Source organism: Fragaria vesca, linkage group LG7 (assembly GCF_000184155.1).
Source record: "Fragaria vesca subsp. vesca linkage group LG7, FraVesHawaii_1.0, whole genome shotgun sequence".
In the NCBI taxonomy this organism is placed as follows: Eukaryota; Viridiplantae; Streptophyta; class Magnoliopsida; order Rosales; family Rosaceae; genus Fragaria; species Fragaria vesca.
Genome location: NC_020497.1, coordinates 11158145 through 11173567, shown reverse-complemented (window position 1 = coordinate 11173567; position 15423 = coordinate 11158145). Strand labels below are relative to the sequence as shown.

The 15423-nt window shown below is 38.3% G+C and overlaps 2 protein-coding genes across 2 annotated transcripts; both read left to right on the top strand.

Annotated features, from left to right (window-relative positions):
• The first annotated feature begins 3938 nt into the window (after positions 1–3938).
• Positions 3939–9365, top strand: LOC101293135 (mitochondrial carnitine/acylcarnitine carrier-like protein-like). The gene is made up of 4 exons (XM_004307098.1): positions 3939–4150; positions 4387–4457; positions 7930–8321; positions 8665–9365. The coding sequence occupies exons 3-4, from the start codon at positions 7930–7932 to the stop codon at positions 9170–9172; spliced, it is 900 nt and encodes a 299-aa protein (XP_004307146.1). The 5' UTR covers positions 3939–4150; positions 4387–4457; the 3' UTR covers positions 9173–9365.
• Positions 9366–9969: 604 nt separating this feature from the next.
• Positions 9970–15033, top strand: LOC101292839. The gene is made up of 5 exons (XM_004307097.1): positions 9970–10108; positions 11055–11226; positions 12177–13227; positions 13955–14112; positions 14231–15033. The coding sequence occupies exons 2-5, from the start codon at positions 11093–11095 to the stop codon at positions 14337–14339; spliced, it is 1452 nt and encodes a 483-aa protein (XP_004307145.1). The 5' UTR covers positions 9970–10108; positions 11055–11092; the 3' UTR covers positions 14340–15033.
• Positions 15034–15423: the final 390 nt, after the last annotated feature.

The following is a 15423-nucleotide window of genomic DNA, read 5'->3' as shown; positions in this document are numbered from 1 at the left end:
AAGCGATGGCAGGAAAATTTAGATGATGGTCATGTGATAATTGAGCTCATAACACAGGTTGGAGGTTACTCTTAACCTTGGTGAGACGATATGGACAACGAAGGCGAACTAGTGTCGCTGGGAGTCAAGGGCGACGCTGCCGTGGGAGACCTCATCGGCGTCCGGCCGCTGCAGTCTTCTTGGGTGCCAAATTTTCGTGGTTAGCTGCTAGGGTTCACATGGGCTTGGGTGCCCAAATCAGCTTCCTTTGGGCTTAGGTTCTGGGCCAGTCTACTTTTGTAGACTTATCTCTGGTCTCGAACCAAATCTGCATTCGTATATGGGACTCGAGTCATCTTCAAATCGGGATCTTGGATCCGTGTTAGCTGCTCTTATTGATATGGAATTTGTTCTGGTTCTTAGGAGTTCGTTTGCTAATTTTCGAGTTATTTACTCCCTCAGTTAATTTCGATGATCAAACCACCTCTCCTAAGTGATCGTATCATCGGTTACGGTTACTCTCACATTTACACAGCTATCATGTCATATGCAGTCAAACGATGTCATACAACATCCACTTAATTACGTCCTGGTTACTTATATAGATGCGTCTGTGCATCTGATTATCTTTTATTGTTTTTTCATTATAGATGCGTTTGTGCGTCTTGTTATGTTTTCTTGCTTTCTTCTTATACTTTTGCAACGCTCTATGTACTTTTTAAATATTATTAATATTGTAATTAATGAAATTCTAATTGATTTATCTCTAAATTCCATTATATAAAAATTTCTCAAGAATGTGGCTTCTGATGGCAAATTAAGTGGCATAACAGTCGGATAGGCGGCCCCGAGATTCTGGAGGTCGAGCTTGGCGGATCTGTCTGGGTTGTAGGGTTTGTCAAGGCTAAGCCTATTCGGTTCCTTACTGAATCTGGTTGTTTTGACCTGATCATGGCATTGGGATTTGGCTATAGTGGCTGCTAGGGCTGGGTACGATCCCAGACCGGCACCAAATTATTAGAGCCCTAGCCCGGACCGGCTGGTGTGTAGACGGGCCGGTCTTAGCCATAAATATTTTCGGGACCGACAAAAGCCCTGATCTTGCTGGTTTTTTTTTGCTTTTTCCAGTTCGTCGCTTCTAGCTCCGCCGCATTGATGAAGCACGACTCGATGCGAAGCAAGTCATAGTCTCCAGATCCAGCCAACCCACTTCAAACAGATCGAAAACAATCACAACTAAGTCCCATACAAGCCTAACCAACCCTTCAGATCCAGCCAACTCACTTCAAAATCAAACCATATTTTCTCAAACACTCACAAAACACGAAGAACAATTAGAAATAGAAGATCGTTTGAAGGCCACGTACATCAAGCTTCATGCGTTTTCTGTTCCTCAATTCAATTGCTTTGCTCTCCATCTGATCCGGTTGGGTTTCGAGATTTGAAGTAAGCAAACGGTGAAACGGAGCAATCTAAGCGCAATGATTATGGTGAGAAGACGATGATGAAGAAGAATAACAAAGGAGTATAGGATTTTCCATATGATGAGACTGAGAGAAGGAGAGAAGCTTATGTCATATTGGAGGAAAAAGATTGTTTCCAGAAGAAAAACAAAGAGAATAGAAAGAAGGGGTGAGAATTGAGAAGAAGGGATAAGACTAATAGTTGTTAATATGACTAAGTCTATGATATACACGCCTTGTAAACAAAGGTTAAAAAACTGAACGAAGAAACTTTATAAGGGACTGGGCTTATAAAGTTAAGCCCAAACTTAACTTTTTCACATCCCAAACTTTATACTCATAATCAGTAGTGTCAGGCTTTCGGGCCGAAAATAGCTGTTAATATAAGGGACCGGGCCCGGCCCGACACAGTAAAGGACCGACCCGGCTATGACATTTTCTCTAACAAGCCTGATAAAAAGACCGGCCCGGCCGGGTCGAGTCGGTTTGACTTTTTTTTTTTTTAACAACTACGGGCTTTATGCCCAGCCCTAGTGGCGGCAAGAAGATCTGGTTCGATGTTAGATAAGGTGGCACGGTCGAAGCTTGGAAGGTGTGGTGCCACTTTCGGTATATGCCCTAAGGAATTGGGTTTGGATGTCTCTTGACGGCTAGGCCTTGTATGTGATTTTGGGCCTGATATAGATTTTGTGTCTTGATTCTAAGGCCTGGGCTTTAGTGGTTACCTTGGACTAGCATGCCCTTGAGCCCGAGGCAGCTCCCTCTGTGTAGAGTGGAAATGGGCTCTTTAAAATAATTTAGGGTGGCTCGTCCAACATAACATGTTGAACTTTTTTGTGCGGCACAAATATGGTTCACAATATAGAATTTATATGGGTTTGCTTTTAGGTTCCTTAAGTTCCTCTAGGTAGTTTTGAATAATTCAATTTTTTTTGTAGCCTACAATGTAGGTAGATTGTGTTCTTGTTGTGTTCCTACTTTCAGGTTATTAATGGATTGGTGTCCCTTTATCGAAAAAAAAAAAATAAATCTAGCTGTGTGAAATCAAGGAAGAAACTCTCTCTCGCTCGAGGTCGCAGATATCAGTACTAGAGCCTGTCTGGTTGCTTGTTAGCATCGACGACGATCTCTTACCTAGCCGGCGCACTATAGGTGTGGCTGGATGGGTAGTTTGGTTGATCGGAGTGTCTTTAGTTTGAAGGTGTAGATCGAGTGGTTCCGGATTGGAGCAATGTTTGGTGGCGGTCAAAGGTCGGTAGGCTAGGCTCAAGATCAGAGGTTAGTCATGTTGTATAATGATGGTGACTGAATAATTGGTTTGGGTATGGAGTTGGGATTTTTAGATGCTGGTGGGTTATTGGTGGAGATGGTTGGTTGCATCGCTCTCGGCCTCTCGCTGATGGGGAAGCGGTTGTTGAGACGACATGATGCAATTATGGACTTGGGCATTATGTTGTGGACATAAGGCCCTCTTTTCGGTTTGATTCGTTGGCCTTGGGCACTTCTTGTGGGCTCACTCTGGCTGAAGATTGGGTTGCGGCCCATCTCTGCCTTTTTTTTTAATTTAGTTATTGTTTTAGTTTACTTATTATGTATAATCTATTTGCGCTCTACGCGAGTAATAATCATCTATATTAGTTTTGTGTAGAGCTAATTGGGCTTTATCTCGGTGTGTGCACTCCTGTGCCTTGTCTGCTCTAAGTAGGTGGCGAGTTTTTTACTGTGTCAAATAGTTGGTTTTTTCTAGTGGTAAGGTGAAGTGTCGTCACATCTTCCAGTGGAAACATAACTGGAAAGCAATTATTGGACACTACAATGTGTAAATTCTTGTTACACATTTAATAATTTTTTTTTAGTATGTCACCGATGTGTCAAAACAAATGGAGTTGTCAACAGAGCAATACTCTTTGTTAGCTCGTGCTTGTTAAAATACTTATCAAATACGGAGAGTCCTCATAGTCATATTATGTCGGGATATAGTCTAGATATTTATTGTAATCAAGAGTTTATACTCAGTGTCCTTCATTTGAAAAATAAAATAAAATTACTAAAAAAAATTAAAAAGGTCTCACCCATACACATCCTAGGATTTGGTCCAACTAGTTAGCTCCTAACCCTATATCAGCAAATACCATTATACCATTCTCGGTCCCATGATTTTTAGTAAAGGGAAGCAATTTTACAAGTATTGAACTACATCATTTTCACCCATATGTGTTTACAATGTATACCGTCCAAAGCTAATTTCAAACCAAATGTATCTCAATTATGGGTAGCAAAATGTTGAAATTGATCTTGTGCATGAGAAATGCCACCGCTTTTTCATCTTCTTAAAAGGACGAAAATGTCGATAAAGTTCCAAAAATTGGTGAACAAAAGGATCTAGTTGCAAAGCACAAGAACATAGTAACCCAGATCACAAATATGTAACAAACTAAAAGGACGAAAACGCAATTATATCCATATCTAGGCGTCCCTTCCTTGAGAGACGCAGCACATAGCCACATACAGACACACTCGTCTAGTTTAAAAATGTACGTCCCCAAGTGTTCCCAACTCAATTGGAACCCAAGTCAGTGAGGAGTGGCTGTGATTGGCTTTTCCTTCGTATCATTGTCGCCAACCACACTCCCTCCTCATCAGAATCCACTCTTTATCTCTCTCTGTCAGCCACACCTGTCTTCCTCTTCACTCCTCAACAGGAGTTGGTGAGTGTCTTTGTTTTATACATCAATCAATCCCATGTGGTTCTGAATCTCCAAAGATTCATTCCCATCTTGTCCAACATCGACTGGTTATTCTTTTCCCATTGATTTCCTCTCATTGTTTTGTGTGTTGGGGAATCTCAATCTTACCCACCTTTTGTTTGGCTTGCTTTTGTGTTTCTGAGTTTTGATGTCATGAATTCTCGGTGATGGATCTAATGCTTATTGGGTTCTTGCAGATTGGACCATCTTGGACTCTTGATTACTTCCAAAGACCTTTTCTTTTCGGGTGTCATCACGACCTTTTCCAGTAAGATTCTTAGCTTTTGGTTTCTTATTTTGTTGATTCTGTTGAATGCCTTTGGTTGTTCTTTCGTGTTATTGACAATCGGATTAAAGGAAATGCGAAAAGAGTTGGTGGATTAAAGTATGTTAATGATTGGAACATAGTTTAAAGTTGTATTCTTCAGTGATGAAAAGTACAATGATTCTGTTTTCATTGGTGTGTGTCCCATAGAATTAAGGTTCAAAAAGCTTTTATCAATATAAAGGGTAAAAGCACAACCCTTTCATCTTCTGTATCACAGCAATCACCGCTGAATGAAATTAGGTGCTTGTTCTTTTTGAATGCATAACTGCTAGCTAGTTGAGAATGTCGGCCAGGACATCAAGTTGAGCGGTTTTAAGTGTTGTGCACAAAAGTTGTATGTTTCTGTCCTGCAAACAGAAATGCATTGGGTTTCTGCTTGTTTGTCTTGGTCTGGCCACCAAATGTTTGCATAGGAAATTTGTGTGCTGATTATCTTTTTCCAGCGGTTCCTAATATCTCAGTGTGAGCGTGTAGTAGTAGCAGCAGTATGGCCCCAGAACCCAAAATCCTCACTCTTTCTTCCTGTAAATCTTTCTCAACTTTCAATCTTTATTTCATTTCCAGCCCTTGTGCCTCTGTAGAGAATCATTATTTGTTTCAGCCTAAACACTCAATACTCTGAAATCCACTTCTTGGTTTGTTGGATTCTCATTATTTAGATGTGTGGGTTTATCATAGATTTTTTTCTCTGTAGCTGTTTTTTGAATTGTTAAACTTTCGATCCCTTGTACCATAAACCCCAGAAACACTCACTAGACTTGTGTCAGTCGTGTGTTCATGATTGGGGTTTATCTATATGTTCTGTTACTAACTGTCCTGCTTTTTTCCTTTTTTTTGGTTTGCCCACTTGTTCGATTTCGCCTGGGAGTCTACTTCCGCAAAATTTCAGAGGAAATGTGGAAAATGAAAATACCTTGGATTTTGAAACTTTTATTTTATGAATCTCAGAAGTACCAGTCATGCTCATATTCTTCCTCTGCTTAATAGAATAAGGTAGTATACTGTATGAGATATGACAAAATGAAGGTGTAACCAATTTATGAGCCATGGTGAATTGTTGTGGAGAGTCGTGATGCTCGATCTTTGCAGCATAGGAGTGGGGACGCCTATAATGTTGTTTTCATTGATGTTTTTTTTTTAAGTTTAATACCAGTTTCACTGATCTATCCTTATTGAGTTCGTGTAACTCGCATTGATTTTAATTTTTAGTCTTTTTACTTCTAACCAGCACTGGATAATACTTAAGTTCAGAGTATATTCCTGCTGCTTGGTACAAATATTACTTACTAGCAAGATTTTGCAACATATATTTGTGACCTTTTGAATGTCCAAATGTTGGATGTTGATTCAGATTGTGATCAAGTGTTTGATGTGGGACCTTTAATATGTCTAGATAAAAGTGTTTAATGCTCTAGTAGGTTTGCTAATTTCTTAGCTTTGCTTGTTTTTCTCACTTGTGATCTTTTGTGTCTTAAGATCCCATATTTTTCATTTTATGTGCATTTCTGTCCACTGCTGTTTCTGTTTTTGTGTTCATTTTCCTTTTGTTGCATTTAAGTGGGAAAAGAAAAAAAAGGAAAAGAGAGAAACCTTTTACCACCTCCATCCAATCTAAATGATCAAATAGGATAAAAAGGTATAGCATAAGTTCTTTCATTTCACAAATAGGATATAGAGATGGGTCCGGTTCAAGGGACACAATATTTGACACTAGTTTTTACACCATTTCTTATCCCTTAGATCTTAGTCAATCAAAATTGGTTGTTAATTGAATTATGAGTATGATTTGGCAAGTGACATGGTAATAATATTATTTTCAATCAAATATAAAAATAAATTCAATTAAACAATTTCCCTGTCTTTTATCCAACAAAAAAAAAACCATTTCTTTTATGATCATATCGACAACTCTAAAAGTTATTCAAAGTGAAAATGAAAACCCCAGGTTCGTACAGCACAAAGATTTGTGCTCCTCTTCAAATGAAAATACTACTTTAATTAGGGTCATATCAAATTCAATATCCACATCTAATCTTTGTTTCACAATAAATCAATCTTCTTAACTGAATTCCATGAACTAATCGGCAATTTAATCCATCGTGTTAATGTATATACCTCTACAGTGAGATTGATTATGGGCATGACGCATGAGCAAACTCTATCATATGAAGTAATAGGTGATTAACTGTGGGCATGAGAAAACCCTATGGTATGCGCATAAGAAAATTCTATAGACTAATTGTGGGCATTAGTTCTTTGCTTTTAAAGATATATGCAGTGGAAGGAATCCAATTTTATGATTGTTTGAACTATATTTATATCTAAACTCTTCTTTAATCTCGATCCCTTCTTCAATAAGACTATGTTCTGGGTATTTTTCTTTGGTTTTAGTAAAGAGATCGATCTTGATTTAGATTTGATATGACCTCTTTCAGTTGTTCTAACCTGCTCATCTCAATATCCTGTTGGCATTTTTTTGTTTTTTTTGTTTGTTGATATGTGTGTTCTTCTGGGAATTCCATTCTTCGGCAGTTCCAATTCTGATGTTTCTTTGATTTTCTTCTTAAAAGCATTTGTTTATTTTAGTTTGTTTATATTTTTATTGGAGTAAAAATATTATTGTTATGTCACTTGCCAAATCATACTCATAATCAATAACAATAATTTGATCAATTAAGAGCTAAGGGATAAAAAACGGTGTAAAAATTAGTGTCAAATATAATGTCCCTTGAACCGGAACCTATAGAGATATAGTTTTGGTGATTGCTGATAGTGTTTCTAAGGAGAAGATATATGTTGTTTTCAGAAGCTTGGGTGAGTAAATCGTCTTCTTTCTTTTCTTCACATCATTCAATTGTCACGTTCCAGAATGTTTGAAATTATTATTAGAGTGATAGGAAACCTTATTGTGATGGAGAGGAGCTTGTGGTTGGTCTACCTTTAGAATTATTATGTAGTGTTGAACTGAATCTTATCATTCACCTGGTGGACATAAAAAGATGTTCATTGGATGAAATGCTAGCAGGGTTACGTGAAATTCGTTTAATACATATGATGAGTTGTTTTGAAGAAGAATAGGATGGGTTCCACATATATATATAGGAAGCCCTTCTAGTGAGGACCCTTAATTTAATTTCATACTTTCTCTTTCCAAGATCAAGTTTACTTTTGAGGAGTTACTTTAGTTAGAAAAAGTAATAAGAGAAACCAACTCTTCCTAGTTCTAGAAATTTTTCTAGCACTTTCACGCTCCACTCATTTGCATGAGGTTATCTACAAAATACTGTCTTTGTCAGGCCAGTTTGAGATGTTCGCTAACACTAAATTCCGATGATTTTTATATCCAAGTTCCTTTTATATTGAATTCAATTTCCCAGGAGCAAGTGTATTCACTTTTTACTTCGATTTGCAGATGGGGGATGTAGCGAAAGATCTAGCCTCTGGAACCGTAGGTGGGGTAGCGCAATTAGTAGTCGGGCATCCATTTGATACCATCAAGGTTAAACTCCAAAGCCAGCCTGCTCCAGTCCCTGGACAACCTCCTAAGTTCTCAGGTGCTATGGATGCTGTCAGGCAGACATTAGCTGCTGAAGGCCCAAGGGGTCTCTACAAAGGCATGGGAGCTCCGCTTGCGACTGTTGCAGTCTTCAATGCCGTCCTCTTCACAGTAAGAGGGCAAATGGAGACTCTATTGAGATCTGAACCTGGTGTGCCCCTTACTGTTGGCCAACAGGTCATTGCTGGGGCTGGGGCTGGATTAGCCGTGTCCTTCCTAGCATGCCCCACTGAGTTGATCAAGTGCAGGTCAGTGCTATGGTTCTTTTCTTTTAAAAAAATGAAGAATTATGACCCGATAATGAGTTTTGCCGCAAAAGTCTCCTACGCCCATTCCCAATTTATTCCACTCTGAAAAGGTACAAGGGATAATCTAAAGTAATATAATTATAGTTTTGGTCCTTGAAAGTTTTAATTATCCACCATTCTTTCTAGTTTCTACCTTTAATCATTGCTTTCCTTCACTCTTTTGGATTTCCAATACATAAACAGATTCATTCTTTTCATTGATAACATTCATAATTTTAACTTTTGATAAGAAAATGAAAACGCTTCTTATATATCAGCTGTTTGGGTTTCTATGGTAGAACAGATTGCAAGCGCAGAGTGCAATGGCGGAGACTGGTGCTGGTGCTGTTGCTGTTGCAGTGAAGTATGGAGGGCCAATGGATGTGGCAAAGCAAGTACTTAAATCAGAAGGGGGTGCAAGGGGTCTCTTCAAGGGCTTGGTTCCCACAATGGCACGTGAAATACCTGGAAATGCTGCAATGTTTGGTGTCTATGAAGCAATCAAGCAGTGGCTTGCTGGAGGTCAGGATACTTCTGGGCTGGGAAGAGGTTCTTTAATGGCGGCTGGAGGTTTGGCTGGAGCAGCGTTCTGGGCCGCTGTGTATCCTACTGATGTTGTCAAGAGTGTACTTCAGGTAGATGATTACAAAAACCCAAAGTTCTCTGGTTCAGTTGATGCATTTAGAAAGATCCTGGCCTCAGAAGGAGCCAAAGGCCTCTATAAGGGATTTGGACCAGCTATGTCTAGAAGTATTCCAGCTAATGCAGCATGTTTCTTGGCATATGAGGTCACAAGGTCAAGTTTGGGATGACAAAATACTTTGGTCCTACTTGTTGGATGTGGACTACAGAAAAATTTAACAGTTCTCTTCATCTTCTCATGCAGAAGCCGTTTTCCTTTACATTGAATTTATGATTTGGTAATAGGGTCCTCCATAGTCCATACTTTGTAACGATCATATGGTTCTAATTTGAGTACTGGTATACCATTTTTTTTTATCGTGGAAACAAACAACAATGCGGAATCCAGAAGAAGTGAGGCACTGGAGAGCTAAATTGATAGAGGAAAAAACATGTTGGTAGATGTGGTGGTGAAAAGTTCAACTGAAAAAATTGTGCCGAGTTTAATTTCAATTCGATTTTTATTTCAATTCAATAACGAGAACTAATATAAAAAAGATATTACAACTTTGATACACAGTCGACCCAGCACCAGCACAATGGCATTTAGGGAGAAACAACTATTAGGAAAGCAATGTGCCATGAAATTTGTGATCAACTTCAGTTTGCAAGATATGATACCATGTAATTTTGACGTGATAAAGAACTACAAACTAAAACCACGATTACAGCCACAAGACAAGGAATCAAAATGAAAAGCATTTTGTGTGACAAGGGGCACAGAATGCGCAACTAACTACCTGCTCGAACTTTGTGTCCATAGTTTGCTACAGAGAGCAACCAAATTTGCATCCCTCTAAACATGCTTGAAAGGAAACAACGGTGGGACTGTATCAATGTAATTTACAGCGTAGACGTGAGTCACGTGACAGGTAATGCAAAACAGAACGACCGTAGTCTAAAACAAGTCTGAGACGAAAGAAAACAAACGACAGGTTCATTTCCCTAGTACATAGTTGATTTGGGTCGCCTCTCTCACTCTCAGTGCGAGTGTCTAGTAGTAGCAGCAGTAGGGTTTTCCAAAACCCCAGAACCCAAAATCCTCACTCTCTCTTGAGTCTCTTCAGGTAATCTTTCTCAAGCTTCATTCTTTCTTCTATCATTTCTTGTATGAAACCCTTGTTTGTTTCAGCCTATACACTCTTATCGGTAGCTTTAGATTCTTCATTTCTCTGAAACCCACTTCTTGGTTGTCGATTTTTCTCTATATTATTATGTGGGTTGCTCCTAGATTTTGACTCTGTAGATGTTTTTCGATTGTTCATATTTGGAACCCTTGTACCCATAAACATTTTGTTGCGAATTGTTCTGCTTTTTGTTTTTTGGATTTGTTTCTTTCGATGTCACCGGTTTCATTCATATACATTTTTATTTCGGATTTGCAAAATTTCAAAGCATATACACTTTTATTTTGGATTTAAAAATTTCAAAGCACTATTCAAACTCATATTATCTTCTGTGCTTAGTAGCATAAGGTTGTACACTGAGATATGATGAAAAGAAGGTAGAGTAAGTCATAGGCCGTGGTGACTGTTGTGGAGAGTTGTGACGCTCTATTTTTGCCACATAGGATTGGGGATGCCTATATTGATGTTTTCATTTTGGTTTGCAGTTATGTTTAGTATTAGCTTCACTGATCTATCCTTACTTATTGAGTTCGTGTTACTCGCATTGATTTTAATGTTCTAACCAGCACTGGAGATTACTTAAGTTCAGAGTATTTGCCTACTGCTTGGTAAAAATTTCACGTAAGATTGAAACAGATATTAGTGATGATAGGACCTTTTGAATGTCGAAATGTTGGACGCTGATTCTGATTGTGATTTAAATATTGGTGTGGTTCCTGCTCTGATAATTACGTGGACATCATTTCACGTCCCAAACTACCCATAGAGTTTCTGAATATGTTTGTGTCATTTCTCCCGTGTATTATTGATTGCGACTTTTCTTCCATGTTTTTGCTTACTGTGGAATTTCTGAAAAACAATTTGACCGGGATTCTCTTATTTGTAGGTTTCATTTTCATAAAGGTGGCGAGCTTTTTGAATGCAATGCATGCTATAAAGGGTGGCTGGGTTGGGCAAACATTTGCCCTAGCTAAAAACAATGAATCTGAAGGAAGGAAGTCCCGAATTCGGCGTTCAAAGGAGGAGAGGAAAGAAATGGTTGTAGCCTTCATTAAAAAGTAAGAACATCATATATTTATTTATTCTTTTTTTTTTCTAGAATTGTTAGTACTGTTAACTTACTTTCAAAAGAAAAGTACTGTCTGTAACTGTTGTTTTATATTCAAAATGAAAAATTATTGTGTTCTTGGGCAGGATACTTTTGTGTATGGATTTTTTATGGAGACTGAAATTTACACCCCAAATTACAATCCACACACCCCACCCACTTTTTATAAGGAAATGTCTAAAATGTCCCTATCCTAGATAACTTGAAGAGATTTAAACATGGATAGTTTTGACTTTTCCTTATAAAAGTGGGCCAGGGGTGTGTAGATTGTAATTTAGGGCGTGTAAATTTCACTCCCCTTTTTTATTTCTAGTTTACTTTTACAGTGTTTTGCTTTCTAGATCTTCCCTGTTTTAAACAAATTTCTGCATGGGACTTCTTAATATGTTAATCCTTAATTAAATTATGATTTGGTCATGTTATGGCTGGACTTAGAATGGTTTGGCACTTCTGAAATACATAAGATGATCAAGAACCATATATAGCTATACTATTATATCTAGGCTTTACTCTAAAGGTATTGCTTTTTAGTGTTTGGCTGTCCACCAAATGGGACGTCATATGGTGCTTTGATCTTTTATTTTATGTAACAAAAGTAATTTCCTGTTTCAGCACTCTATAAAGACGTTTATTGTCCTTACTTTCTAATTTCGGTTCGATTAACAGAAGCTGATATTTTACACTTTTGTTGCTTAGAAATAATATTTGTAGTGTACTGTACTTTTACTGCGTTTAGCATGGCCATTTTGGTTAGCCAGATATAGTAAGATTGTCACTGTCTTTAGAAAGTGGAGGGGGACATATGGCGAAAAGAAAAAAAAAACACAAAGAAGTTGGAGGGATTATTTGGCTTCAAGTCTTATGTAAAAAATGACTCCTATGGTTTGATGTTGTGTACAGGTATCAGAATCTGCACAATGGGAGTTTTCCATCGCTTAATCTGACCCACAAGGAAGTTGGTGGGTCTTTCTACACTGTACGAGAAATTGTCCGAGATGTAATCCAAGAAAATAGAGTGCTGGGTCCTGCTAAGTTCATTGCAGAGGATCAGACCATTGATCAGTTCTTGGAACATAATCCACTTGGTTCGATTGCTGCAGAACCTCAAGATGCTTTGGCAGAAGCATCAAATGATTCTCAGTTTGCCAACAATCAACAACGAGATACAGTGCAAGAAATGGTTTTGGTTTCTGATGGGCATTCGTTTACTCTTGAGCATCAGATTTTTGGCCATGGCCGAGCCGTGAATGGCACTGCAGTAGAAGTGAATGGCAAAGAAACGGAGGGTAAAGAGTTGCAAGTAAATGTATCAGTGGAAACAGAAAATAAGGTAGGTGAAGAATCTGTAGTTTCTGATGGGAATTGTATTGGTCGAGAATATCAGATGTTTGACAATGGTAGTCAGGTTGATCAGAAATACAAACAAACTGAGGAACTGACATGTGCGGAGCATAAAGTAAGTGAGCCTTTGGAAGTAGAGAAGAATGTTGAGGAAGTTTGGGGAACATCTAGGTCTAGAGTGACCTCCATAGAGGCAGATGTAATAGTTGAGACATTCCCCTTACCACCTGTTACTAGGACTACTGAGAGCTTGGATGGAAAGGTAGAAGTAAGAAATTTTATTTTGTCTGCTGAGGATAAAGGAACCAAGGGGATGGGGTCGGCCGCTGGTGTTGATAGTTCGCCATCGGATACAATAGATTCCATGAAGAGCTTGGTTGATGATAAAGTAGCAATGAAAAGCTCCTTGGTTGGAAACAAATCCACCTCAGTGAATGCGGAAGCATTAGAAATTGTCAGTGATCCGTCCCTGGAGAGCTCAAATTGCTCAACCATTGAAGGAAATGTTATATATCAAAATGGAAGCACAGACCCTAAGGTCAAAGCACCCGGAAATGACGTTCCGATATCTGAGAGCTTTGAACAAATTGAAGGGACTGCTGGAGCTAAGGTATTTTTCATTTCGAAATTCTGGAACTTTCATTGTTTGCTCTCAAATACCAATTGTACTTAGACGGGTCAGGGTTGTATATTCTCAGTTTTGCACATTCTTTTCTAGTCCACCATTCAAATAAATGTATAGACACATCAAGTAGCACATCAGAAAACTAAACAACAAAAGTTAGTGGATAGTAATTAAAGAGAAATCCTGAACCCTGCTGAAGTAGATTCCCACAAAAAATCCGAAAAATAGACCGCCTCCCATATGTGATCCACCATCTCACCTCAGCAATATCAAGATCCTCTTGTTACAATCCACACAACCCAGAAACAGCCCATTTATAGCACATCTTCCCAGAACCACATCCTTTCCTCCAAAACCTCTCACAACTAAAGTATAATTTGAAGCAAGGCGATCCCTATACAGTTAATGGATATCTTGTCATCTTGGACTGCAGTGCTGGTGTGTTTAGAGCTATCTATTTTTACCATCATATAAACATAATCTTTTTTCGATCAGAGTAATATTAGTGATGTTGTTGGTCTATGTTGTAGATAGTAGATAGTACTGTGGATGGATCATTCGGCATCTTGTCCTCTCCATTGTAACCTTTATTTTTCTATTAAAGAAGTGTGTTCCTTGTGAAAAGAACCATAGTGTGTAGAACTCAGTTAATCATGTTCAGAGCATGTAGTAAAAACGTCAGATTCAAAGTATTGTCAATTTATATTTGCAGACAAGAAAAGCTCCAGATACAAAAAACCTTAATGGTACCAGCAATCTCAATGGCCTGCCACAAACCAAAGAGGTGCTTGTGAATGAAGATGAAGTCGTTGTGCACTCTACTGCAGGCTTGCAAAAAGGAAACAACCCCACTTTAGACAGGATTAATCTGTAAGTATATCCTGTCAATCCTTATAAGCAATTTCGGTGCTAGTTCTGATACAGAATCTAGTGATTTAACAGCCTTGTTTAGGATCCTAATATGTATATGAATGGTTTCTTTGGACAGCGAATCGTGGCAAAGGGGGCCTAAAAAGTCTGAAAAACGGGAAGGCAAACCTTTCTGGGCTGTACTTAAAGAGTATATAGACGCCTTTGTGAAGTTTTGGTCGGAATGAGGTTTGAGTGTACTTATATTGCTGAGTGAAAAATTTATGTACCTGCCAGGTTTATTTGTGATTTCAGTTTTATTAGATCATCATTATCTCCTTTTCCATACTTGCATGGCTAACCTCATATTTTCGTGTACAACTGAGTAGCTTAATTCCCATAACTTGGCAAGAAATACCACATTTTAGTGACCCAAATCTTAATGACAGCATGTTACCATAATATCAGCTGAGATGGGCTTTTCAGAAAAGCTGGCTTATGCTTATTTTTAAGAATAAGTGGCTGAAAAGCAATGAAGACCAGATCCTTTAGAGTTAGCACCCTTTAGAGCTTATCGTCTAGGTGCATACAGTACAGTGATTAGAGGCCTAGCTAAGTTAGGAGGGAAACCAGATCCTTTCTTCTTTTATCAGTATTGCAGGGGAGGATTCAAGGGTGAGATTTATTCAACATGACGATTATAACTAAAGTTGGTGCAGAAGACATATTCTACTATGTAAACCTTATGGTACTTGTACCATTATAAGATCAACATAGCTATACCTTCTATCACCTACATCTGACATATGATTGAAGTTTCCATATGTAAGTGACTAAAGGAAGAGCTTCAAGACCAGCAAACGTTACCTAGTTACTTTTGGTTTCCTAAAAACCCACAGGTGAGTTATGAAGAGGGTTTTTCTCATAAGAAATTAGAGAAGGAAAAAAGAAAAAATTGGGGACTATTCCAAGGTGTATTACATTGTTTTCAAGTTTGCCAAGTTAACTCGAGATTCATATTTTAGAGGAAATTTATTCAGTGGTACTTGAATCTTTCAATAGTATGATTAATTAGTGTTCACAACTTGGTAATTTTGTCTTCTTCTGGTAATGCTCAAAGTAATGTGATTGGAGTTTTCAAAATGCTCATTTCAATCAGCAAACTATCATCTATAGCAGTGAAAAATACCAAAGTTTTCATACCGGAATAAAAGACCCGGTATTAGGAAGCGAAGCTGCAATCTGTAGAGCACTAATTACCCAAAGGACAGAAAAAATAGGTCTCAGTATCGAAGCCATGAATCCGATTCAAATGGTCCACTCTAGTGTAAG